Below are 26,216 nucleotides of genomic sequence, written 5' to 3'. Positions count from 1 at the left end.
GAAATTAGAAAACGGACTGGAACACCATGGTCTGGTGAAAGAAAGAAACTTCATTCTGAAAGAATGAAACAAATTTGGACACAAAGGAAGGCCAACCATCAAAAGTGACATTGATGGATTGTATCTCGAGTGGTCCTTTTGGGCCCGTATGTGAATAATAATAACAATAATAATAATAATAATAATAATAATAATAATAATGATGATGATGACGACGACGATGATTCACTCAGTGTTCCCGGTATGTCCTCACAAAAATGTTTCCAAACAACATCATAGAAGTGAAAATACTAATCAGAAAAAAAGGCAAATCAGATTTCACATCATGAATTCCACTAGTTTCAACTAACTTACCATTCAGCTTTTTAAGGCTCCACTTTCCAGTAAGACTAGTGTACAATGTGACTATCAAAAAAGTTTAAAGGAAAACATTCTACTGTTGCACGGTGAATTTAAAATAATCACGTTTTTACTACAGCCAACTCGTGTAGCATGTTCTCATGTTGAAGAACTGCAAAACTTGTTATTATTATTATTTGCAATCGAAAGCAAAACAACAAACGTGGTTTATGAGAGTACACTCTGAACAAGTTAGTCACTCTGCTAGAGCACTTCCTTTGCAATCCAGAAAACAAATTGACGTAAGGAATAAGCAAAACTGGTTCTTTTCAGCTAATAATAAGGGCAGTTTAAGACTTTGCCTGGATGGTCAGAAAATGAAATAAACAGGAAAGTAAAATCAGCCTACAGTACATTTGGTAAATTACTTTTCAAAATTAAGCTTCCCAAGTGCCCATTACTGAAAGTTGTACCATTTGTGACTGCAAGACATGGACTTTTAATGTGAAAAACTATCTAAAACTGACTGGAGTTGGAGACAGAATTCTGACTCCAATAAAAATGAAATGGAGGTGGACAGTACATGTAGCTGTATGTATAGATGCTAGATGGGCCAAGGAAGTTTGTTGTTGGACTCCAAAAAATAACAAAAGACTGAGGCAATGACCTAATGGAAGGTTGGTAGATGACATCAAAATACATACAGCATCAACATGGATAAGTGCAGCTGAATACATTAGTACATGGAGACGCATATAAGACCTCCTTATCCAGCAATAGTTTTCTAATGCATGGTAATGATGATGGAAGGTAAAGTGAATGAACATCCAACAAACACACACACACACACACACACACACACACACACACAGACAACTCCAGCACAAGTATCTTATTAATAAAATCATTCTATGAATGAAATTAAAAATATGTTCCCAGAGATTGGACCTGTTGAATATCTAGATTGGCACCTGATACCATTCCTGGAGGTCTGGAATTTTGCCACTAGTATCAGTAGGTCAGCTCTTGTGCAAATCCCACATGTGAGGGAATTTGAAAATGTTGGTTTCATGGCTCGGCATTCAACCAGGTGAAATACTGGTAATTATGGGTCTGACAAGATCATGCCTTTCACACCAACAGGAGTTGCTGCCAGATAGGTAGTAATTGAAATTTCGCATTTGGAGGAGAAAGTTTGTGATTGAAATTTCATGATAAGTTTCCGCTGCAACAAAAAATGCCAGATGTAGTAAAGTATTTTGGTATGAAGCTGATCCTGTAGGCACCATTGGCAAACCCCATCCCCTTACAGTGGATGGCATAAAAAATCTCCAAGCAAGTAGGACTTCTTGAAACATACAACTGGAACGCATAATGCAAACCACTTTTAAAACTACCTTTTAAATTGGATCAGATGAACTCTGCTCCCTATAACCTGCTGCTCCCTATAACCTGCAGGTAAGACACTTCATGATGTTAGATAAGGAGCAATTCAATTCAATCTACTAACAGATGGTTGGTTGGTTGGTTTAATCATTAAAGTGACCAAACTACGAGGTTGTCAATCTCTCCTACCATTAACAGACAAGCCAACAAAACTAAACACCAAAGGAGGACCTAGTGTGCAAAACCAAAGGAAAGAAACCCCATCTACACTGATACTCTGCAAATCACATTTAAGTGCCTGGCAGAGGGTTCATCGAACCACCTTCACAATTCTCCGTTATTCCAATCTCGTATACTGCGCGGAAAAAATGAACACCTATATCTTTCCGAACAAGCTCTGATTTCCCTTATTTGATTATGGTGATCATTTTTCTCTACATAGCAAAATATTTTCGCATTTGGAGGAGAAACAAAAAATGCCTTTGTTTTAATGATGTCCACCCCAAATCCAGTATCATTTGAGTGACACTCTCCCCTATTTCGCGACAATACAAAATGTGCTACCCCATGATCTACTGAAGGTCAACAAAGCCAAGAAAAGGAACAAGGAAGAAGAAAAGGAGGGAAAGGAAGAAAGGCAGGTTAGATGCCCCACCAAGGGAGTAGCCGGAGGCCACCAAAGGCATAAAGTGCAACGGCGAACAACCTCCCCCACTTACCAGAGGCACCCCACCTGACAACACCCAGAAAAGACTAGCGACACAAACAGGGTGAAAGAAGCACAGGAAAACAAAGGAAGAACATAAAGTTAAAAATAGTACATGAGAAGGGGGCAAAAGAGCACAAGAGCAGATAGGGCGAGGGCTGGAGTGGACCACTGTGGCATCATCTGCAAACACCAAGGGTAGTCATGATCAGTTTGTGGGGCACTCAACTGCGCGGTTGTCAGCACCAGTACAAATTTCCAACCTTCGCTCAGTCCAATCTCGCCACTTTCATGAATGATGATGAAATGATGAGGACAACACAAACACCCAATCATCTCGAGACAGATGAAAATCCCTGACCCCGCCGGGAATCGAACCCAAGACCCCATGCTCGGGAAGCAAGAACGCAACCACGAGACCATGAGCTGCAGACACATGTCAGGAAGATTATAAGTCTGGCACAAAATCAGAACTTCATGGCATAATACCGATCGATGGTCCAATGTCGGAAACTGATTGTGAGGAAGTTTGCCAATAGTTAATTTAGTCAGTCTGTCAGTGATTTTGTTCGCCGGGATCACAATGTGACCTGGGGTCCAGACAAAGACTACTGAGTGTACACATTGTTTGAGGGCACCAAGGGAATCCAGGAAAATCAGGACCAAGGGATGGAAAGGGTAATACTGGTCAAGAGTTTGTAAACTGCTCAAAGTGTTACTACAGATAAGGACAGAGTCAACAGAGCAGGAATGGATATGCTCAAGAGCACGAGAGAGAGTTACCAATTCCGCAGTGAAAACACTGCAGCCATAGGGCAAGGAGCGGAGTTAATTAAATCCCTCATTAAGGTAGGCAAAGCCAACGAGACCAGCACACATCAAGCCATCAGTATAGACTGCTACTGAATCCCAAAATGCACTGAAAATGGAGAACAACTGGCAGTGGAGGGCTGCAGGGTCAGCAGAATCTTTTGAACGTTATCATACCTCAAGACAGAGCTGTGGATGGGGGATGCACTTCGTAGGTATACGTGAGTAGGCAAGATGAAGAGATGTTAGAGGGGAAATCTGGAGTTCAGAAAAAAAGGGTCCAGATGCAGATGGCGTTTGTAACTCCATACCTGGGCTGCCATTGTGAGAATTAGATTTCCGTATCTCAAAAGAGGAGATGGTAGTTTGGGTGCTGTGGGAAGAAGTTTATGTGTAACACATACGTGATTAACTGTTGTTGGTGCGGTACCTGCAACTAAAGGCACCAGTTGCCAGTCATACGTCACAAAGGTGTATCGGATCTAGTATTTGTAAAGTCATAGGTGATGCCAAGCCATATGCGAGACTCCCATAATCTTGATGGCACTGGACCAATGCTGTGTAGAGCCATATCAGAGTAGAGTGGTCTGCACCCCGGTTGGTGTTGCCAAGGCATCAAAGAGCATTGATATGTGACCAACAGGTCCACTTTACCAGACAAAGATGGAGAAGCCATGTCAACCATGCATCCAAGACCAATCCCAAAAGGTGGTAAGAGTCCACCATGTTGAGGGATTGGCTGTCAAGGTTGAGATGTGGATGGCGATGGACTGGACAGTGAAGACAAAAATGCATAATGCAGGTCTTGGCAGCCAAAAAATGGAAGTCAAGAGTTAGAGCCTGAGATTGCACTTGGTACATTACTACCTGCAGTCTACGTTCAGCAATGCCTATTGTAGATGAACAAAAATAAATGTAAAACTCATCAGCATACAAAAAGGAGGACAACATAGGCCCCCACAGTCACCACCAGACCATTGACAGTCACTTGAATGAGAGGGGCACTCAAAACAGAACCCTGCAGAAACCCACTCTCCAATAGATGGAAGTTGCTATGGAAGGCACCATCCTGTACCTGAAAAGTGCGGAATGAAAGGAAGTTCTAGAGAAAAATCAAGACCGGCCACCAGTCACTCATGTAAGTTGGCAAGGATGTGCTGGCATCATGTGGTACCATAACCTTATACAGCTCAAACAACACTGTGTTGATGCCGGACAAATGCCATTTGGATAGCAGACTCTAGGTGGATTAAATTATCTGCAGTGGAGCTGCCTCAGTGAAAACCACCCTGGGTCGGAACCAAAAGATTCTGGAATTCAAGGATCTAATACAACCTTTGACACATCATACATTCAAGTAACTTTCAAAGGACATTGGTTAAAATACTCGGATAGCTATCCATCTGACGAAGTAGTTTACCCGATTTTGAAACTAAAATAATGACACTTTCTCTCCACTGGGAAGGAAATCCCCCCTTGCTCCAGACACGGATGAAAAGGGCAAGTACACAAAATTGACTAGTCACCAAAATCTGTTGAAGGATTTGGTTTTGTACCTGATCTGGTGCAACGGTTTGCACCTGGTATGCTCCAGGAGCCAAGTTAGGGTAGACAGTAAGGGCAATGGCGAATTCCCACTCGCAAATGGAGCATTGTAAGGCTCCCGGTGGCGGAGAATGCAAGATAAAGGGAGTCTGTCTAGAAGGTGTTTGAGAAGACAGAATGTGGGAGAATAGTGGACGACACTGAGGCCTGGGTGAAATGCCAAGCAAAATGCTCAGCGGTAAAATCCAGACTGGTGAGAATAACACCATTCAGGGAAATTCTTGGGACACCAGTAGGAGAGCGGCGGCCAAAAATGCGCCTGATCTTTGCCCATGTCTGCAAAGAGGGAGTGTGTGGCACTATGACAGCGACATATTGTTCTCAACAAATTGATTTCTGGCGTTTAAGAAGGTAACGGGCCTGGGCATGAAGCTGTTTAAAGGCCAGGAGATGTTCAAGAGATGGATGCCGTTTGGAGCCTTGAAGGGCACTAGGGTGCTCTTTGATAGGTGCAGCAATTTGGGGGTACCACCCAGGGACACTCTTCTATCGGGGAGAACCCGAGGAAAAAGGAATCGCCAAAGCAGCTGCCAAACAGATGGCGTCAGTCAAACTCCATATGGAGTCATCAATGTTGTCGTGTGGTGGAGCGGTTGAGATGTCAGCCAAGGAAAAGGCTTCACAAACCACATTAGTAAAGGCCCACCTGGGAGGACATCCAGGCTAGTGATGCCGAAGGGAAGATAAGACAATCAAAAAATTATCACTGTCGCAAAAATTGCCACGAACTCCCCACTGAGTGGAGGGGAGGAATCCTTGGCTACAGATGAAAGTTCAACTGGCTGAGAAAGTGCCATGTGCCACACTAAAGTGTTGTGGGCTCCAATGTTGAGGAGGCAGGTTATCAACAATCCTGCCTGAGTCAGTCATCACAGTACCACCCCACAAAGGGTTGTTGACATTAAAATCTCCAAGGAAAAGGAAGGGGGAGGGAGTTGTAAAAGGAGGGCAAGAAGAGCAGGAAGTGTAGGAGGCCAGTCGGGGGCGGGGGGGAAGGAGGAGTTGGAGGGGGGGGGGGGGATAAAGATTGCATGTTGTTCCTGTAGAGAATAAATCCCACAGAACTAACAATGTACATGCGGACCAACATAAAGACAACATCAGAAGCTCCCAAATGCCCAATACAGTGCCAGCAGATGACTTGGAAACCACAAACAATTGGCAAATGAGTATCCACAAAACAAGGTTCCTGCAACACAACATTAGCTACAGAGTAGATAGGAAGAAGAGAATGCAATTCCAGAAGGTGACGATCATAATCATTACAGTTCCATTGAAGGAGAGTAGTACAAGAGGCCAGATAGATCATAATTGACAGGGTGGGGGTGAAATCACCTGAGGCGTTATGTGGTTGGCAGGAGGGGGAGGGGAATGTGTTCCAAAAGACTTAAGGATCTTCTTTTTCTGTTTCAGAGGACAAGAAGAGGTGCGGTTGGGACAGTAAGAGAGCAAGTCACAGCAATATCAGGACCTGAAAGATAACAAGCAGCCTTGAGGCCCACAGAACATGAGTCTCACATCCAACTCGAAGTAAGAGGCTTCTTGTGACTGAGACACCAGGGGGGGAGGTTCCTAGAGTGAGTCCCATACCCAGCAGGTACCAGAGAAGAGGATATCTTCTCCAGCTGAGGAGAAGGAGCAGTTCTTGAAGAGGAGGAAATGGGGAACCATTAGGGAGAAGGAAAGAGAAGGGAAGGGAAGGTAGACAGGATGGACGTAAGGAGGGTCCAGGAGGAGGGAAATATGCAACAAAAGCAAAAATACACATTAAAGATACTAGCTGGAGATGGTCAAATTTCTGTTGGGCCTCAGAGTAGGATAGATGATCAAGAGTTTTGAATTCATGATTCCTCTTTTCCTTTTTTTATAGATTGGGCAATCTGGTGAGCGAGGAGAATGTGGGCCAAAACAGTTCACACAATTGGGCAGTTGGGTGCAAGGAGTCCACACATGAAGTGGGTGTCTGCTAATAGGATTCACCTCACATTGCAAATACATGTGACCACAATGGAGACACTGGAAACAACACATGGGAGATGGGATACAGGGTTTCACGTTACAACAGTAAATCATAACATGTTCTGGAACGGTATCAACATCAAAAGCCAAAATGAAAGCAGTGGAATAAACTTGATTGTCCTTAGGACCACTCTGGACAGGGCACACAACATGAATGCCTCACTGTTCCAGGTAAGTCCTGAGTTCCTGGTCAGGCTGAAGAAGGAGATCCCTGTGAAAAATAACGTCCTGAGTCACATTTAAAGACTAATGAGCAGTAATGTTCACAGGGATGTCTGTAAGTGCTAAAAGGAAGTCAACTGACTGGCAGAAGTTTTAATCAGTAGGGAACCACATCACATCTTGTTAAGTGAGTCAATTTCACCAAAATTATCTTCTCTGTATATCCGTTTTTTTCTGACTTTCTGAGCATATCTGCAATAGGTTCTACAAAAAATTAAAAAAAGGTGCGGATTGGTAGTGGCAAAAGTTTCCCAATCTGTCTTAGAACAAAGCAGGTAATGTGGAAATGGTTTCGTCCCAAACAGCAGGCCTGGCACTCCTCCCAGGGGGTGGTCAGGGAGGGGAAGGCTGAGTAAACAGAAGTAGGAGCAGAGAGAGAACCGTTCCCACCTCAAGAGATGGCTGCAGAAGAGTAGCCAGAAGCACAGAGCTTAGTGCACTTCATTTGCAGAGTGTCCACCCTAATACACCCACTCTGATCAGGGGTTCACCCTGTGGGCACCACCCAGCTGCGGCAAGGGTCACTTGGCATGGTGGGCTTTGCCAAGAGTTCTGATGACCAAAAAATACCAGCAACCCTTCCTAGGCACACAGGGGACAGTGACACCTCAGGTACCAGAAGTGTGATTCCTTTGTTGTCAGGTGGCTCAGCCAGAGGGGGACATAACCCACCACACAGACTGGCTACATGTGCTGGTAACCTTGCAGGGAGGGGGGAGGAAAGGGGGCTACAGCAGGGTAGGGAGGGGGCAAGGAGGAGGGATCATATGACAGTAACAGAATTTAGAAAGGGAAGTCAAAGCCCAAGGGGGAGGAGTGAAAATATGAGAGACAAGCCAAAAAGGCATAGTGGAACTGAGGGAGTAGGCAGGTCATCATAACAGGAGGAAGAAAGAACGGGGTTGAAGGCAGGGAGGGAGAGTAGCAGGGATGGAGGGTCACAGAAAGGGGAGGAGTTGGGATGGGAAGGAGCAGTATTGGGAAAGAAATGCAGTCCAGGAGAGAAGAAAGGCTGCAACAGCTCGCCCAGTGCATGCAACGATGTACCCACAAAAGAGCTGGGGGAGCTAACACATGGTAATCAAGAAGATTCATAATCTAAGGAACATTCATGCTCAGAATTATTTACTCAGTTGCAAAACGCAACTACAAATGCGTCAAGAACAGTTGACGAGAACAAAGTCTTACACGACAGCACTGTCGCATAAAACATTTTTGAACTTCTTGCCACGTCAATTCAGAGTAAAATCTCAAGCTTTCATTTTTGCCAGGAACAACTGACTGTCAAAACTGCTGTTGTTGTGGTAACGTGTAGCCAACAGACAGCTCCCAATTGGTTGGTAATTATGCAATGCTGTCTCAGATGGTGTCAACGTCTGTGCTGCTGGTGCCACCACTCCAGCCATCGCGTAAACACTGTGATTAATATCTCTGGCTCTTCTCTGCACTGAGAGCTCGCTTCCATACACCGCTGAGGTTATACCCACTGCCACAGTTGGAGATCTTCTCACACATTCTTACTTCTGAAGCCTCTCTAACTACAGAATCCCAGTATGTAGAAGCCTGGGACAAAACTTTTGTTTTGTCAAATAGTACTTTGTGTCTAACAATGCCAGAGAAGGAAAGTTGCTACTCACCATATAGTGAAGATGCTGAGTCGCGACAGGCACAACAAAAAGATTCACACAATATATGTGTGTGTGTGTGTGTGTGTGTGTGTGTGTGTGTGTGTGTGTGTGTGTGTGTGTGTGTGTGTGTGTGTGTGAGGCTGCGCTCAGCAGCTGCAGATTGACGAAGGGTAGCCAAATTTAATGCATGTTCATCAAAATGTTCCATCTTCATTTTACTGTTACGTTGATGACAGGTATATAATCTGGCCACACAGCAGAGAAGTTTTGAGCCTTTTCATGAACAGTATGCACCCAAACATCCAGTTCACTGTCAAGACAGAGAAAGAGGGAATGCTGCCACTTTTAGATGTTTTGGTACGCTGAAATTTAGATGGGTGTCTTGGCCACTCAGTGTGCCACAAGCTGACTCCCACCAATTTATACCTTAGTGGTTCCAAAAGAACAGCTGTGGAACTTGTGATATGGAGTCACCTTTCTCCAAGAAAAGGAAATGTGGAAATATTGAATATTTCTACATTGAGCCACTGATTGCATTCCTTCCTTTTTGTGGCGCTACATCCAGCAAAATAGATAGAGTCCTGTAAAGATGAGGTATAAAACTATTTTCCAACCTCTTAAGGAGATGCAAAGAACTGTTGAGGACAGTCTCGTTTCAGGATCCTTGGGATTTACAACATACCTTGAGTATGGATGCAATTACATGTCAGTCCATCAGCACCATATCCAACTGCTGTGCTGAACATGAACAGCGTATTAAAAATCATGAACTGGAGAGATCTGCAGTTGCTGAGCACAGCCTCACAAACAAACAAATGAGGGCAATTTAATGGAAACCTTAAAGGTGCTATATTTTCAACTGTAACAATGAACAAAATACACTGAATGCACGTATCATGTATTCCACCGCTTTGGAGGTGTGTAGATACCATGTTGGAGGAATTGTTTTGGAGTGTGTGTGTGTGTGTGTGTGTGGACCAGTCATGCACCTCCATTTTCACCTCTTCGTCGCTGAAAGTCACTAGAAGTGAGGTCTGCTGAATAAGGAGGATGTAGCAGACATTCAAATTTAATTTCCTGAATAGTTTCAACTGTTGTAACAGCGACCGGAATGGTCGCGAGGTTGTAATGACGGAAACGCGTCGGGTCCCGCAGAGCGGCCCACTAACAACAACATAACAGGAGAGGATGGACACGACCAACGAAGGACCTTACGACACAACAAGAACAGACAACAGAGTCACAAACCACAAGACAACCACGTCCACTCGTAAAAAAAAACACGAAAGTCAATACGCTGTCTAATGCGAGGCGATATGTCCTGAGACGCATGCGAGGTTAGACTGGCAGGCCGAGCGACAGGCAGGCACTTAAGTACTCGATCGGGGATGCTGCCATTGGCCGCTGCAACCACGTGTTCCACTGTGGCGCCCTCACTCTAAATGAGGGCCAGTTGGCGTGCGCCGCCACAGCTTACGGCGCAATGGTACAGAGACCTCTATGGGTCTTCGACGTCCATGACGTCTGGCGGGGATTCAAATTCCGCGGCGCGCAGTACCAGATCAACTGTCTTACAGGCTGTTTTCAGTCAGGCATTGCCATGGTATGGCAGTACCCCTGAAGTCAGATGTTCTCTTCATTTACTCCTGATTGTTGCAGGTGAGGCTGATTTTTTCAGTATGTCTGAATATGAATTATGGCTACCATAACTTTTCTATCCATGTAATGCCCCATAATTAATCCACTTGCATCCTAGAAGAGAATGAGCATTACTTTTCCAACAGAGGGTTAAATGCAGAATTTTTCTGGTTTCAGCAATGAGCCGTAGCGCCATTCCTTGCTTGATCTTTCCGTTTCTGGTTGGCGATGGTAGTAGACCCAAGTCTCATAGCCAATACAATTTTTTTTCCAGAAACGAATCACCTTCGAAGAGCAGTACACAGTGAAAATATTCTGCACTGAACCAATACTAATCTTAGCTCGCCCGGTTAGCCATGCGGTCTAACACTGCTTTCCAGACGGAAAGGCGTGCCAGTCCTCAGCATGAATCCGCCGAGCAGATTTGTGTCGAGGTCAGGTGTGCTGGTCAGTCTGTGGATGGTTTTTAAGGCACTTTTTCATCTGCCTCACTGAATGCAGGCTGGTTCCCCTTATTTTGCCTCAGTTACACTATGTCAGCAATTGTTGGACAAACACTGTCTCTACATACACGTACACCATAATTACTCTACCATGTAAACATTTGGGGTTACACTCGTCTGGTGTGAGACGTTCCTGGGAAGGGTCCACTGGGGGCTGAACTGCACAATAACCCTGGGTTCAGTGTGGGGCGGCGGTGGGGTGAGTGGACTGCTGTAGCCTATTGTGGGGCTGTGAACCACTGAGGGCTAATACGATGGTGACGAAGCCTCTCTGTTGTTTCTGGGTCTCCACTTCAATACAGTACAATACTAATCTTCAAACTTGTTGCTAATTCATTCACAGTTAAGCGTCTGTTCTCCTTTACAAGCTCCTCTACTAATGCAATGTTCTCATCCGTCGCTACACAGTGAGCCTTCCCTGTTCTTGGGGCAGCCTCCACAGAAGTTACATGGATTTTAAACTTCCTATACCACTCACACATTTAGAGCAATGATAAGCATGATTCATGATACTGCACCGTCATTCTGCAAAAAATTTTGATTGGTTTAACATCTCCACTAGACAAAAATGCATACTGCTCAGTTACAGTGTATGCAGACAGTGGGCTGACCATCTTGTTTGGATGCTGCTGCCTTTTCCTGTGTTGAAGCATTACTCTGCCACCTATCTGTCACTTTCTGAACCTCAAGAAACACTAATACCACCTACCAACTCTACTGCACAACTCTTCAAAATTTTGTGGATGTTTAAAGATTTTTCATTTGAATTACCATAATAAAATACTATTTGACGAAACCAAAATGTTGTCCTAGGCTTCTATAAACTGGGATTCTGTAATTAAAGAGGCTGCAGAAATAAGAATGTGTGAGATCTTCAGCCTTGGCAGTGGATATAATCTCAGCAGTGCATAGAAGCGGCTCTAAATGAAGAGAAGAGCCAGAGACATTTGTTGCAATGTTTATGCTACAACTGGAGCAGTGGCGCCAACAGCACAGACACAACACCACATGCAGTAACACTGCATAATAATCGACCAATCAGAAACTGCCTATGGGCTATATAATGCCACCACACCAGCCATTTTGAGTCAGTTGCTCCTGTTGAAGACAATGGAGATAATCATCGAAAGCTCGAGGTTTTATCCTAAATTGACATGGGAAGAAGTCCAAAAATTTTTTTATATGAGAACAGTTGATACTGATGCACACTGGTAATTGTGTTGAGAACCAAAAGCTAGTGCAGTGTATTCATTGCTTCAACATGGTAATGATCTGTAACTTGTGAACTGCTGCTGGAGGGTCAGAAGAGAGAGTGAATTTATCCATATATAAATAACACTGAAATGGCCTCCTAACAGTGAATGAAATACTTCCGATGGCAACAGCTCTTCATAACACTGAAAACAAAGCCTTGAGGGACTCCATTCTCTTGTCTGAACAGTTCCAACAGATTTCTCCATACTGACAGCAGAAGAAAACTGCAAGAGAAAGGGTCATAATGAATGTGCATAAATATTCTCAAAAGCTCATTGGTGGAACACTGACAAAATACACCTCCATGTATTACTGCACACCTTTTCAAGACTGAAATAGATCCTAATGAGTTGTTGCTTGCATAGCAAAGTTGAAAAGCTACCTTCAACAATATCAAGGTATCAGCAGTAGAAGGATATACTCTGAAATAAAAACTGAAAGTGACTTAGGAGCTGCCTGCACATGGAAGAACAACGTGGTACACAATCAGTGCCACAGGCCTACTGACAAAGTGGGATGAACACTTCGACACGCACTAGGGGCACTAAAGGATTCCCTTGGACAGTAGGTGGAGTTTCCTTTATTCCACATACAAATGAATAGGGTAAGGCGGGTATTTATAGTTGTCCTTGTGAAGCACCACTAAGGGCACATCAAATTTTCTCATAACCAGGTGTTGTGTCACAAGCCACAGATAGTGCCTAATGCAGCTGTCACATGGATAAGGTACTGTTGTAAGGTTTCTTGGTGATGGAACTCGTGGAGATTAGTGGTGGTAACCCCTTGTGCAATGCTCTCTGGCTGGTCTGGAAATAATTTCTCATGAAGCCAGTGAGCAACTCCTACATTAGTCATAAACCGTCGAACATCTCCCATAGTAATGTAATCTTTTTAGCAAAATGTATGAAGTTCAGGAATCATTTCACAATATCTTCTTGTTCTCCTTAATAATTAAGGAAAGCAAGTTAGAGTAATTAAAGACTCCATGACACATTTTTAAGAATAGTTCACAAAAAGATTACTTGGGATGAAATTTATAATGAACCAAATGCTAACACAAAATCTAATCTATTCTACGATAAATTCCTATCATCATTTGCAAATAGCTTTCTGCATAACTTAATCAGGAAGAATTAAACAGCTACATAAAAAACCATGAATCACTAGAGGGATTAAGACGTCTTGTGAAAAAAAGGGGAAATGTATAGATTGCAAGAACAAGTAGGAGACCCTGCAGTAGTTGCGCACTACAAAAACTACTCAAAATTACTAAGAAAAGTTATTAAAAAATCAAGGAACTTGCACATGATGTCAGAAATCAGTAATTCCAACAGGCTTAAGGCATTACGGAATGTAGTGATTTGAGAGACAGGACAACCAGCCATAGAACAGGATAACATCACTACTGAACTGAATGGAGGGGCTATAAATGATGAGCCACACATAGCAAATATATTAAATGGTCATTTCTTAAATATAGGACAAATAGTTCAGCACAAAACTCACACAGCATGTTGAAAAATTAACTCTCATAAAATTTAGTAATATAAATGTAACATCAACATTTCCTTCAGAAATTAAGAAAATTATATACTGTCTCAAAAATAAAAATGTGTCTGGCTTAGATGGTGTTTCCAATGGAGTGCTGTCCGCCCCCAGTAGCAGAGTGGTCAGCGCGACAAAATATCAATCCTAAGGGCCCGGGTAGAATTCCCGGCTGGGTCAGACATTTTCTCCATTCAGGGACTGGGTGTTCTGTTGTCCTAATCATCATCATTTCATCCCCATTGACACACAAGTCACCGAAGTGGCGTCAAATCGAAAGACTTGCACTCGGCGAACGGTCTACCTCAAAGTGCCAATTGTTATATGCTGCAAGCTATCTAAGACATTAGACTGTGCGAATCACAGTATTCTCATACATAAATTGTAGTTTTATGGGATTGATGGTATAGACAATCAATGGTTAATGTCTTGTTTAACCAAAAGAATGCAGAATGTTGAACGTAGTAGTTCAACCAATATAGTACGGGGATGTATTTCCGGCTAGAGAGAAATTAATCTTAGATCTGCTATTGTTCCTCACAGATTTAAACTAGATTCCATCTTATATTCAACAAGCAGAAATAGTTCTTTTTGCAGATGACACTAGTATTGTAATCAATCCAAGCATACATACAAAAACAGAAATAATGGTAAACAATGTTCTTAAAAGTGTCACTGATTGGCACTCTGCGAATGGTTGCATCCTCAATTACAAAAAGATGCAGCATATTTAGTTCCACATATGTAGGGCTACTAAAGCAATGATAAGTGTAACACATGGCGAGAAAATAATAAACAGGGCAGAAACTTCAAAATTGATGTGTGTCCTTAATGATGAGAATTTAAACCAGAAAAAGCACAATTTTGAAACTCCTAAAACAACTTACTTCAACCACATTAGCACATAGAACTCATTGCAAATCTCGGGGAGAGAGAAATCAGTAAGTTGACAAATTTTCCTTCATTAATGTCATATGGGATAAGGTCCTGGATTAACTCATCTTTCACCCTCAAGCATTTTTTATGACACAAGCGAGCACATGGAGTACTTTGTGTACATGTAAAGAATAGATGTCTTTATGTTACCAAGGTACCATGTAAGAGCAAAACCAGCTTTCTCAGCTTAATTAAACAATGACAAAATAAACTTACTTTATATGAGCTAAGTCACTGTTCAATCAAAAAAATAATGTAATAAATTTTCGTTATATCACTCTGTTGTCACGTACAATGTTACCCACTGTAACGATCAACTCAAAGCATTAAACGGCACAGTTGCAAGAGATCCTAACCAACTGCTTATTCAATTGCTAATTATCTTGTAAGCAAACACCTCACTGTAGGTATGTGCTGCCATCTCAGAAAGTGGGTCATTTACTTGACAGATCGTAAAATTTTTCTTAGTTAGTTTGTGGTTTATTTTATAATACTGCTGCTCACTTGAATGTACAACAGCACAACGTCTCACTGTGTTGGCTGAAGCAATAAAATTTTTAAAGAACAATGGAATGGTATAGACAATGTTGTTTGTGATTGGCACACTTTATACATAGGTGTGCCTTCTTGAGGGTTAAGAAAGAAAGCCTTCACTGCTCAAAAATGTGCCCTAAGAATATGTGGTGCTCACCCACAATCATACTGTAGAAATCTGTTTAAAGTATTAGACATTCTGATTACTGCTTCAGATTATATTTCTTCCCTCATGTATTTTGTTGTAAATAATACACTACAGCTCATACAGAACGCCAATGCACATAATTACAATGCCAGAAGGAAAAACAAAATTCATTACTCCACATTAAGGTTGTCTTTGGCCCCAAAAGGCTGTGCACAATGGTGAAACCAATTTCTGATAACCTCTGAAAAGGACACGGTGTTCTCTGCAACTACCTTGATTTTTGAATGGATGCATCGGCAATTATTGGATCGCGGTCATCATGTGATCCACCCATCCTGTCACTGAGGTGTGTAAATGCAGCCAACTGGATAAATAGTGACCAGTTTGTGTTACTCAGTATCCAAAGCGATGGCTTCCTTACAAGCACTGCTCAATATGCTAAATTTATTAAAATGGTGATATAGAGTGCCAATAAACAACCACTTTCTGCAGAGCACTGTCTCCACAGGTGGAGGAGAATATTGAGAGGTAAATGATAAGGACCTATACTATTGCTCGTGTAGCCCCATCCACAGAAGATAATCTTTCCGAAGGTGTAGTAAGATTCCTCAACAGTTTGCTCATGAGGCCGATGAAAGAGTGCCTCAGCACACATAATATGCATTAGAAAGTGCCCAGAAAGGAAGAAGGACTGGAACATCTGTACAATAAAAGTTAGTGAGAGCCACACTGTACATATTCTTGCTCCGTAAGATGTACACATTGCTAAAATAACTGTAGCAAGGCACTGAGAGGGGCAAGGAGCAGTATTCATTCTTGAGAAAATGTTTATATTATCTTAAAAAGATATCCTTTCTGTGAATGCTGTTAAGTGGTGTCAGGCTCATTTCCATATGTCTCTCAAAGGCACAGATGTCTTCTCTGTGTTAGGAGTTAAAGTTTCTCCACATGAATCTTGTCCACATTTAGATTCCACTGAGGTAAGTGAGTAATTTTATTGGAGAGGCTTTTCTACGTATACCCTCTCATCTTGCTGCCAATACTGTAAGCACATACCAGGCCACACCATCTGCAGCTTCTGTACAGATGACATTTTGCATTCCTTTGACAGTATTGGCGGAACATGTTCCATTTTGTCAGCAAGGTTTTTCTAAGTATGCTCCCTCATCTTGTTGCCAACATGTAAGCATACAGCATGCTACATTGTCCACTGCTTTTAAGAGATCTTCCAGAGTCCTTTGACAGCACTAGCAAACATATTCTGATGGCTTCTGAATCACCTCTTTGTTTTTAGTTCTTGATTGAGCTTTAGCTACAAAGTATTGGTGGTGTTTATTTTGGCGTTCTTAGGATGGACCACCCCTTTTTGTTTCGTACTGTCACTAGTAGCTTCCCATGTGTTCCACTCCTTGCTGCAGCTAATTAGATGGGTATTGGAATGAAGGCAATAATGTAAAAAGTTCACAGTGATGAACATGTATTTGTACTTGTTACTTTGTTGCATCCGGATGGCTGCATAAAATTTTGTCCCAGGCTACACTACCACTGAAACGAAAGGTAGAGAGAGGGTTTCATGAATGGAATATCATCTAACATTTTATGCAGGTATACAAGGTAGTTACAACTCCATGCAGCTGACTTTATTACAATAATTCACAGGCTAGAGATGTGCATGTGTAACCTGCTTCATGACCTCTTCCAACATTTGGCTTCTTGTGTGCACTACTCAAATTAAATATCAGTGTATCTTAAAATACTGAAAAAGGTTGTTTTTGTGTATGGTTGCCTTTCAAATACAGAAGACTGCCTGAATGTTAGTGACAAGACAAATGAATGGTTTCAAAAACTGATTTTGTTCAGTCAAATGAAACAACCTAATAAAACTAGAATGAAACAACCTAATAAAACTAGGTTCTGTGGTGACATCAGCTATATACAAATTTTGCACTCGCTCCCCAGGTTTTAGTGGTGTCAGTCATGTGAGACAACTGGCTGACTAGTCTCTTGACAGTTACCCCGTTACACAGAAATTTTCACTCCATCTCTGGGATGAATAGTTCCATTTACATACTTGCTTACCCTTTTCACTTATACATGAACTATAATTATGTTGTCAAATGCTGAGGTGGTGTGAACAAAAAAAATTTTTTTTTTTAATTATTCGGTGGCTTAATCATGTGTATCTCGGGCACATACTGTCACTTGTTGAAAGTATTTTTTGTGAAAATACTCATCTTCATTTGCTAATTTTCTTTGAATTTCTTTAATTAATGTAGTTTCAGAATATGAATCATCCTTGCAGATATTGTACACTGTAAATCGTGTGGAACTTATCTTGAGGATCACTTTCTATGCAGTCATACGATTTGTCCCATTTTCACACCACTGAATATTTCAGTGTTCTGATCAACATAAAGTTCACTATTAAGGAAGTGCACTATTCAAACTAAAAGATACGTACTGCCAGTAGATAAAAAGGAAATATTGGAATGACAGTAAGAGAGAGAGAGTGAAGTCAGCAATAATGATTTAATGACATGAAAGATCTAGATTGATACTGAGTCCAATTGTCTCTCCCAGCTGCCCAGAGGTTCGCGAACACACTTTCAGGCTGTTGTGTAGAGACAAGTTTAACTTTGAAACTGAAATAAGGATATGAATAGCATTTCTTCACACCCATTATATACTGTACCTATAACTTTTCACAACCTGTGAAATTTAAAAAGGTTTGTGTGCATTACTGTGATTTGTGCCTACATATCTGGTGATTTTCTTTACAGTATGTTTACTGTAAGGAAGGCAATGGCAAACCACCTCCACTAGGACCTTGCCTAGTATGACGGTGGGGGTCTCCCGCACCGTTCTCCTACGCTCTGTCAGAGTATGGGGCTTCATCATCATGTTTACTTCCACACAAATAAATGGCTGAACAAATGTTTACGAGCTAGATTCAAATAATTTACCCTTTAAGTAAAATGGAATGCAAACTACTGCTAAAATTTGGCAATGTTTCTTTCTTTTTCATGTACCCCTAAGGGAACTTTTTCACTCAACTTTGTACCCCAAACAATATATAAGCTAAACTAGTAATGCATTAACTGCATCTGGAACAATTTAATCCACAGCAATTTATTAATCAATTGCAAATTATGAAAAGAAGAATTAGTGTATATTCAGTACATAAGTAAATGAACATGTCTGATCTGGCTTACTCCCTGAAATGTCATCACAGTCCCCCCCCCCCCTCCCCCCAACAGCACAGGTATCCTTTGGGGTATGTGTACTCCAACTCTGTATCACTACTGTAGTTTAACATATGGAAGTAGTACAGACTCCGTGTTCATTCATAAGAAATGAGTAATAATCCAACCATACGTACAAACTACAACCAACTGAGTTGACTGGAAATAATATGTTATTCCCACAGACTGGTTTTACTCAAATAAAAAATGAATAACTCAACTTTTTCATTAAACTACAAGCAAATGAGTTGACTGTTTTCCAACAAAAGACTGAACAACTTTTTGTTTCACTGTTCCTATCATTATTTAATCTAATCTGGCAAAGTAAGTGAATCACACAAAATATACTGACATATTGTATAGTTTAACATATGGTATTCATCTAACATTTTACACTCAAGAGCAGTTCTGATTGCTTCAGTTTATGATTCTGCAAGCGATAATTCAATTCTAGAGGCATCTGACAGATCTTTAACTTATAAAAACCAGTTCAAATGCATTTTCAATATATACAGGGTAGAGAAAATTGTGTCACAAAATTTTACCCTGGATAGCTGATGCCATTAGGAACCAAAATTACTAATACTGTGTAGGTCGACAATGCACAAATTTTAAACTACGGAAACTTGGCGCCACACGCTCTGATTGGCCACGGGATTGCCCTGTTGCTGGATGCTCTTCACAACGCATGACTGGGAATGCTTTACCTGCCAGAGATCATGATGTATCCAAGGCGGCCCACAAGCTCATTAGTGGCGCGCCAGCCTTCCACTTTGATGGCGAATCCATCAGGATCCTAACACATTCACTGTAGTTTCACGATGAGACGTACAGGGACAAACCCGTCAACAGCTGTTAGACAGCATACAGGAAGTCTTTTACAAATTGTGTTGGTCCTGAAACGGACCTTTTCTGTAGCTAGGACATTGTTTACTTAAAGCAGTTGCTTGAACTGGCGACCCTCTGATGTGACAAGCTTGGTAACATCGAACGGTGTTTTGACGAACTCTTTCAAAGATTCGTGGAATTGCCCTGATGTGCGTGGTGACATGTTAAACGCGATCCATTAATTCCTGTTTGTTTCTAGGTGGTTCACGTCTGGGTGGGTGAATCGAATCTTGAAGAATCCCCACAGGAAAAACTCCGGTGGCTTGAGATCTGGCGACCGCGAGGGCTATGTCCTACGAGCACCTCTGCCAATTACCCAGCCGTCGAAGTGTTCATTTAAATATCTGCAAACAGCATGACTTATGTGCGGGCGCATCATCATGCTGCAACCACATGCGTAGCCGTATGTCCAGGGGAACCTCTTCCAGAAGGCCAGGTAGAGTTTCTTGCAAAAAAGTAAAGGTAATTTGCCCCCGCAAGTCGAGGAGGTAAACGGACCAGTCCAATCAGATTGTCACCAACAATCCATGCCCAAATGTTGAGCGAAAATCATTCCTGGTGTCCATGGACATATATGATGTGAGGATTTACCCCTGTCCAGTAATGAAAATTTCAAGTGTTGTATGGAAGGTGCACTTGTCGGTAAACAACACAATGGAGGGGGAAGTTGGGATCTCATGCAACATGTCGCAGAAGACACCAGCAAATGTTCATAGTCCGCCACAGGATTTAGGTCTTGAACAGGGTGGAAACTAAATGGATGCTGACTATCTCCCTCAAAACTGCCCAGACTAACCAATGAGTGAACCCCATCTCATGTCCAACCACTGGAGTACTTGTCGTAGGTGCTTCCTCGAAGCCCTCGAGAACAGTCTCTTCAAATGTAGCATCCTGTCATGTTTGAGGTCTTCCAGCACCACCATATCCCCCTAATGAGCCAGTTTCGCCAAGTCGTCGGTGAACTGCTGTAAACATTTGCGGGTGTGGGTGGCGTCTTGCTGGGTACCATTCCTCATACAACTGTCAAACTTCATGCACATTACTGTTGGCTAGTACATAAACAAAAGCCGTATCTTGTCGTTCTTCAAACAAATACTGTGCCGCCATGCTTACTGTATGACTAAATCACAGGTGATGTGTGCATGCTCCGAAGCGAAGCTTATGTATGAATGCCTCCGACATGAGGTGGAGACGAACAGCAAGACCTATTTGACACATGTGCGTATGAAATGAAATGAAATGTCGTGTGACGAGGGCCTCCCGTCGGGTAGACCGCTCGCCTGGTGCAAGTCTTTCGATTTGACGCCACTTCGGCGACTTGCGCGTCGATGGGGATGAAATGATGATGATTAGGACAACACAACACCCAGTCCCTGAGCGGAGAAAATCTCCGACCCAGCCGGGAATCGAACCCGGGCCCTTTGGATTGACAATCTGTCGCGCTGACCACTCAGCTGCCGGGGGCGGACACATGTGCGTATCATGTTGGGGCAGTGACGGGGCAAGGGACGTTTCTACGTGTGAACTGATAACCATAGCACTGCCCGTCAACCGACAAACGGCAACAGGGCAATCTCACAGCCAAATCATAGCACGTGGCGCCAAGTTTCCATAGTTTAAAAATGGTGCATTGTCAATGTACACAACTTTAGTAACTTTGGTTCCTAGTGGCATCAGCTATCCAGGGTTAAAATTTCATGACAATTTTTCTCCACCCTGTATAAGGATTAACCTTCTAGAAAGTTTGTTCTTTCTTTTTCTTTAGAACGATTATCCTTTACTACAGATTTATTCTGTCATTACTGAAATGTTTAAAAATGTTTTATTATAGTCTACAGTTGCATTTTTTATACAATGATAAGTTTTGTTCAGTTACAGAACATCTTTGGATTAATAGTAGTTGCAGCACAACCAGCAATTTCAGATGTTTTTTTTTATTACAGTTTCTATGAACCACACTGTATACAACCCTCAAAACAGACTGGTAACTGTGCAACTTCTACTGATCCAGTGTCGTCCTGTGGCCATACCAAATCAACTGACAATGAGGGTAAAATGAGACAGTACTCCATAAAAACGGATATTTTAATAATCAAATTGTTACAGGTTTTTCCACTCAACAGTATGTGCAGCTTTCATCAGCAGTTTAGTCTTTAACTACAGAAAACTATGGAGGACTAGAAAATCGAGGACTCTTAGATGGCAGTTCCAATTGACCTATCAAAAGAATTTTGAGCAATTTTGGTCCCACCATAAGTAAGGGAAATAAAAATCAATTTGAGCACGGCCCTGCAAACCTGCAAAGGTGTTGATCAGTTCAGGAATCACCCACACCCAACTAAAGCTACCCAAATTCCTCAGTGAACTGACCATTCAGAACTACACTGGTGTCCAAAATTAAAGCAACAAACCACTATTCTCCCGTCCTGTGTCTAATTCATGACATAATCATGCAAAATGTCAACAGATGTCTGTATGAACGTGTTGTGCATGGAAGATGGCATTTTGGTCAACAGACAACCACGCCAACAATGTCAGGGCACCTATCAAACATTACAGTGTTTGCCAGGTAGTCCCATATCTACAATCGCTGTAGCCCAATAGCTTAATGTGAATCGTTCTGTTGTTTTTTGGATGTGGCGACAGTTTATAGAGATCAAAACTGTCCTGAAGACAAGGGCCGGGCCGATCATGTGTAACATCAGGAAGAGAGAACCATTATTTGGCTGTAAGGTACCGCCTTAGTACTGAATCTCATTGCATCCACTGGATGTGTTGAAGTGCGACAAACAGTGTAAAGAAGGCTTCAGCAGAGTTGACTTTATTGTTGGAAGTTTGTTTCTTCACAGAAGAGAACATCTAGAGTGGTGCCATCAACATGCTACCTGGACAGTTGAACAGTCCAATGGCCTTTTCACAGATGAGTCCTAATTTGGGCAGGACAGTGGTTCTCGATGGATTCGTATATGGAGAGAACGTGGAAAATGATTTCAGAACCCAACCACTGTGGAAAGAGACTGGTATCTAGGATGATCCCTAATGGTGTGGGCAGTGATTATGTTCACCACTCAAACACCTCTTCATGAAATTGTATGGTTAAGTCGGCAAGGTTTAACTGCTGTCAGGTATCGTGATGATATCTTGGGACCTCACGCGCAGTTCTTGGAAGGAGCTGTAGGCAAAGACTTCGTAATGCTGAGGATAATGCTAGACCTCATAGTGAACAGGTGGTTGATGTTTTCCTGGAAACGGAATATATTGCACACATGGCTTGGACTGCTTACTCTCTCGATCTGAATCCCACTGAGCACGTCTGGGATGCACGAGGGACATGGGTTGCATCACGTCAGCACCCACCAAACCCTCTCCAAGACTTGCAAGTAGTGCTGCAGGAAGAATGGGCATTATTGGTTCAACATGAGATTGAAGGCATCATTCACAGCAGGCCCCATCATTTGTCAAGTGTGTATTACTGCCAGAGGTGGTCACACTCCACACTGAATGCATTAACCAGTTGTCAGAAAGTGTATGTAAATCTGTTACATTGGGAAAAAATAAAAAACACTTTTCTCTCCCACTATGCATGTTGCAGTTGTTTACATTCTGTATTCTCTATATTATTTCTGTTTCACTGTCACCTGATAATACTGTTTTGTGGCAAAATAAATGCAACCTTGCAAGATTTCGGTTTGTTCCTTTAATGTTGGACACCAGTGTATTTAGGAGGCACTTAGCTATACATTGCAAGCAATACCCACAACTGTACAAGCAACAAAACATCTGTGCAATGGTAAACGGTAAATCTTTGCTAGTATTAACAAGTAATGTAATAATTGAATACCAGCAAAAAAGATAACATGTGAGCAACTGAGACAAAACAGAATACAACAAAAACGTAAAATAAAAATACAAATGAGAAAAACGGCAACAAAAGTGTTAGGTGCAATGTTTGGAAATTAAAGGAAAATGAAATAAAATGGAAAGTCGGCAACATAAAAGAAGCAATAAAACAAATGACCAATTAGTGGGGCTATCAGCAGTGACATAAGACAAGGAAAATAAGAAACTGAGAGGTCAAGAAATTAATAAGAAATGGGAGAGATGTTATACATTTAAAATAAAATTAAAAAAAACCTGGGGACAAATTAGTATACTGAGCAACAGGAGTTAAAAGGACATTTTAATAATTCATTTATTGCATGTTTCTCCATTTGACAATGCATCACGTTCCCACTGGTAATTCTGTTGCTGACTACTCTGCACAATACTCTCTCTCAGAGAGACATCATGTAAACCGCAGTTACTACCTAAGTTGTAACACTACTACAGGCTTGTGTCGAGTTATCCATGGACTTAGAGGTTGCAAGTTTGTAAATAATAAGCTTGAAATACACAGCTAAGGTGCATATTTTCTCAGATTTGATGAGTTTGCCAGCTAACATGAAAGCAAAATTGCCACTTGTTTCGATAGAGTAAGCTTTAGCTCAGACTATTTGAAAAAATCTCCACTGAAATCATCTTACAGTCACCATGTTGTTTATGACACTTACCGCACATTTCAGACAACACTGGTCAAACCCAAGGACTACTATCAGATATTACTTTTTATCCGCAGTACGCTTACTGCACACAGTGCAGTCAGACAAACAGAAATTGAGTTATGCTTTGTCCATTACCCCATTCATCTATGAAAGTTAGTAATGAACAGTAGTAATTAATGACTAATGTCTTGTAGAGCCTAAATTAAGAATAATATGATGTTGAACAGTACACAAAAATGATTAACAGTGGCTTCACTCATCTGAAATCCTGGTTTTGGTGACACACCAATCTGCAGCATAGCCCGAGGTTAAGTTGAAATGCGTTTGAGAGTTGACAAAGTGTCAAACACTTCAGCTAATCCAACAATTGCGCAGAATTTAGGGCATCTATGTATCCCAACAAGTGGGACCATGCCTAATGCAAGAAAAATGTCATATTTAAGTGTAATTTATCTCTCTGTCAACAAATTTAGTTCAAACCATTATGTGCCTGTAAGAATCAGGGTCATTACAACACAAATCACTAGCACAAACTTTACAAGCACGTATGTATCCTGTACATATCTGGAGAATCTATAAATGATGGAATTTGAAATATATTTAAAATTAACTCTCTTTCAGTTTTGTAGACTAAGTACAGAGTTTAAAATCTGGAACAGAAAATCAGTGTCTACAAGCAACTGAATTGTCAATTGTCCACATTCTAAATATATATTTCATATTAGTAACCTATCACAGCATTTAACTGCGAAGAAAGAAAAGGGTAAATCAGAAAACTAAACTATAACTTTTCAGTAACATTGTCAAGTCTTCTTGCTAGACACCAAAATCAAAAGCACCTGAATAAAAGTTTTATCAATCAACAATGCCAAGTTTTGCCTCATGAACAATTTCATTTCACATATATATTATTTAGCTGAAGTTCTTGCATTGTCACACTAGACATGTGGAATATGAAAATTGTAGTAAAAAAAAAAAAAAAAAATACTGTATTTCCCCTACCTCTTATATCAACAACACATACTAATCCGTATTTTGTGCCTAATGCAACAATAGATTTTTCATGCGACGAACAGGAGAGGCTGGTAGGTAACAACTTTCCAGGTTTGACACAGCGTGTTGTGTTGCTTTTCAAATCCCAACAAACTAAATTCGATTCGTCGGCAGACACAACTAAATGAGGGTCAGCCGGTGACCAATCCATGCATGTTATCTTGTCAGCCATCTGGAATGCCAAACTCTCTCATTATACGGTGAAAAAATGTTACACAGTGTAGTATGTGTATATAAATCTTACGTACTCCATGGGCGTTATGAGCCAAAACTACGGTACACAGGTTTGTGTCCCACATTTTAACTACCGAATCGCCGCCGACAGAAGCCAGCCAGTTTGTGTAGCTATTATTCCCAACAGACTTACAGAAAGTTATGGCATTTACTTTATCTTTATGTGCTTCACATATTATCTTACAGTCAACAGTAAGTGCTGCTGGAGTGTTAACTAAAACTATATTATTCCGAGAAGCATAAGCAATGCGACCAGACTCCCCGCAGGATATCACGTTACTAGAATACCAATTCGGCGATGGGGGAAATATTTGTTCATCCATATCTCAAACATACAACACGAAATAAATACGTAAAAAAAGTTCAATATACAAAATCTACAGGCTCTGTAACGCAAAATATCGTTCACTTCTTGCGAAATAACAGCTGTTTTTATGCAAATGGGTTAGTCACTTCAAACCATCAAACCACATTTTCAAAACACTTGTTAGTCGCGCAAATTGACATAGCATAGATATTTAAATGCTGGATGACTGAAACAAATGAATGCATTCAAATTCGCCCGTCAGAGTTACTATCCCTAAAACCACCGCGACCTTCGACCATACTCGTTGACCATACTAGTATATATGGTCGAAGACCGCGACCCATAGAGTAAATATCTCTGGAGAGAGCATTACGTTCTGCGCATGTTTTCAACATTAAACCAGGATTGTCACGTGTTTTCGGGACTTCGCTGTGCGTGTGTGCTTTCCGCAGAGTTTGAAGTTTATAATATCAAGAGTTTTTGTTGTGTTTTCACCGTTTGTTGATAGTGTAATAGCGATGGTGAATTGCTTTTGTTGCTACGGATGCAAAGAAAAATATGTGAAAGGAGGGATAGTAACTTTTCATGGGTACTATGTTTAAAAATTTCGAGACGCATTATAATTATTGCTTGATTCTGTAGACCTATTTTTCTACGATTTTATGTCTATAAGATAGA

The 26,216-nt window shown here is 41.5% G+C and overlaps 1 protein-coding gene across 1 annotated transcript in view; it reads right to left on the bottom strand.

The window, feature by feature from the left end:
- The window catches only part of LOC124789327 (gem-associated protein 5), a 366,866-nt gene extending 341,078 nt beyond the window's left edge, over positions 1-25,788 (bottom strand). The window contains exons 1-2 of the mRNA XM_047256646.1: positions 25,246-25,788; positions 24,947-25,169 (exon numbers count right to left, since the gene is read on the bottom strand). Coding sequence (XP_047112602.1) covers positions 24,947-25,169; positions 25,246-25,554 — 532 coding nt within the window. The 5' untranslated portion in view covers positions 25,555-25,788. The remainder of the gene's footprint in view (positions 1-24,946; positions 25,170-25,245) is intronic.
- Positions 25,789-26,216: the final 428 nt, after the last annotated feature.

Source organism: Schistocerca piceifrons, chromosome 3 (genome assembly GCF_021461385.2).
Source record: "Schistocerca piceifrons isolate TAMUIC-IGC-003096 chromosome 3, iqSchPice1.1, whole genome shotgun sequence".
In the NCBI taxonomy this organism is placed as follows: domain Eukaryota; kingdom Metazoa; phylum Arthropoda; class Insecta; order Orthoptera; family Acrididae; genus Schistocerca; species Schistocerca piceifrons.
Note: the sequence above shows the minus strand (reverse complement) of the source record. Positions and strands in the feature narration are given on the sequence as shown.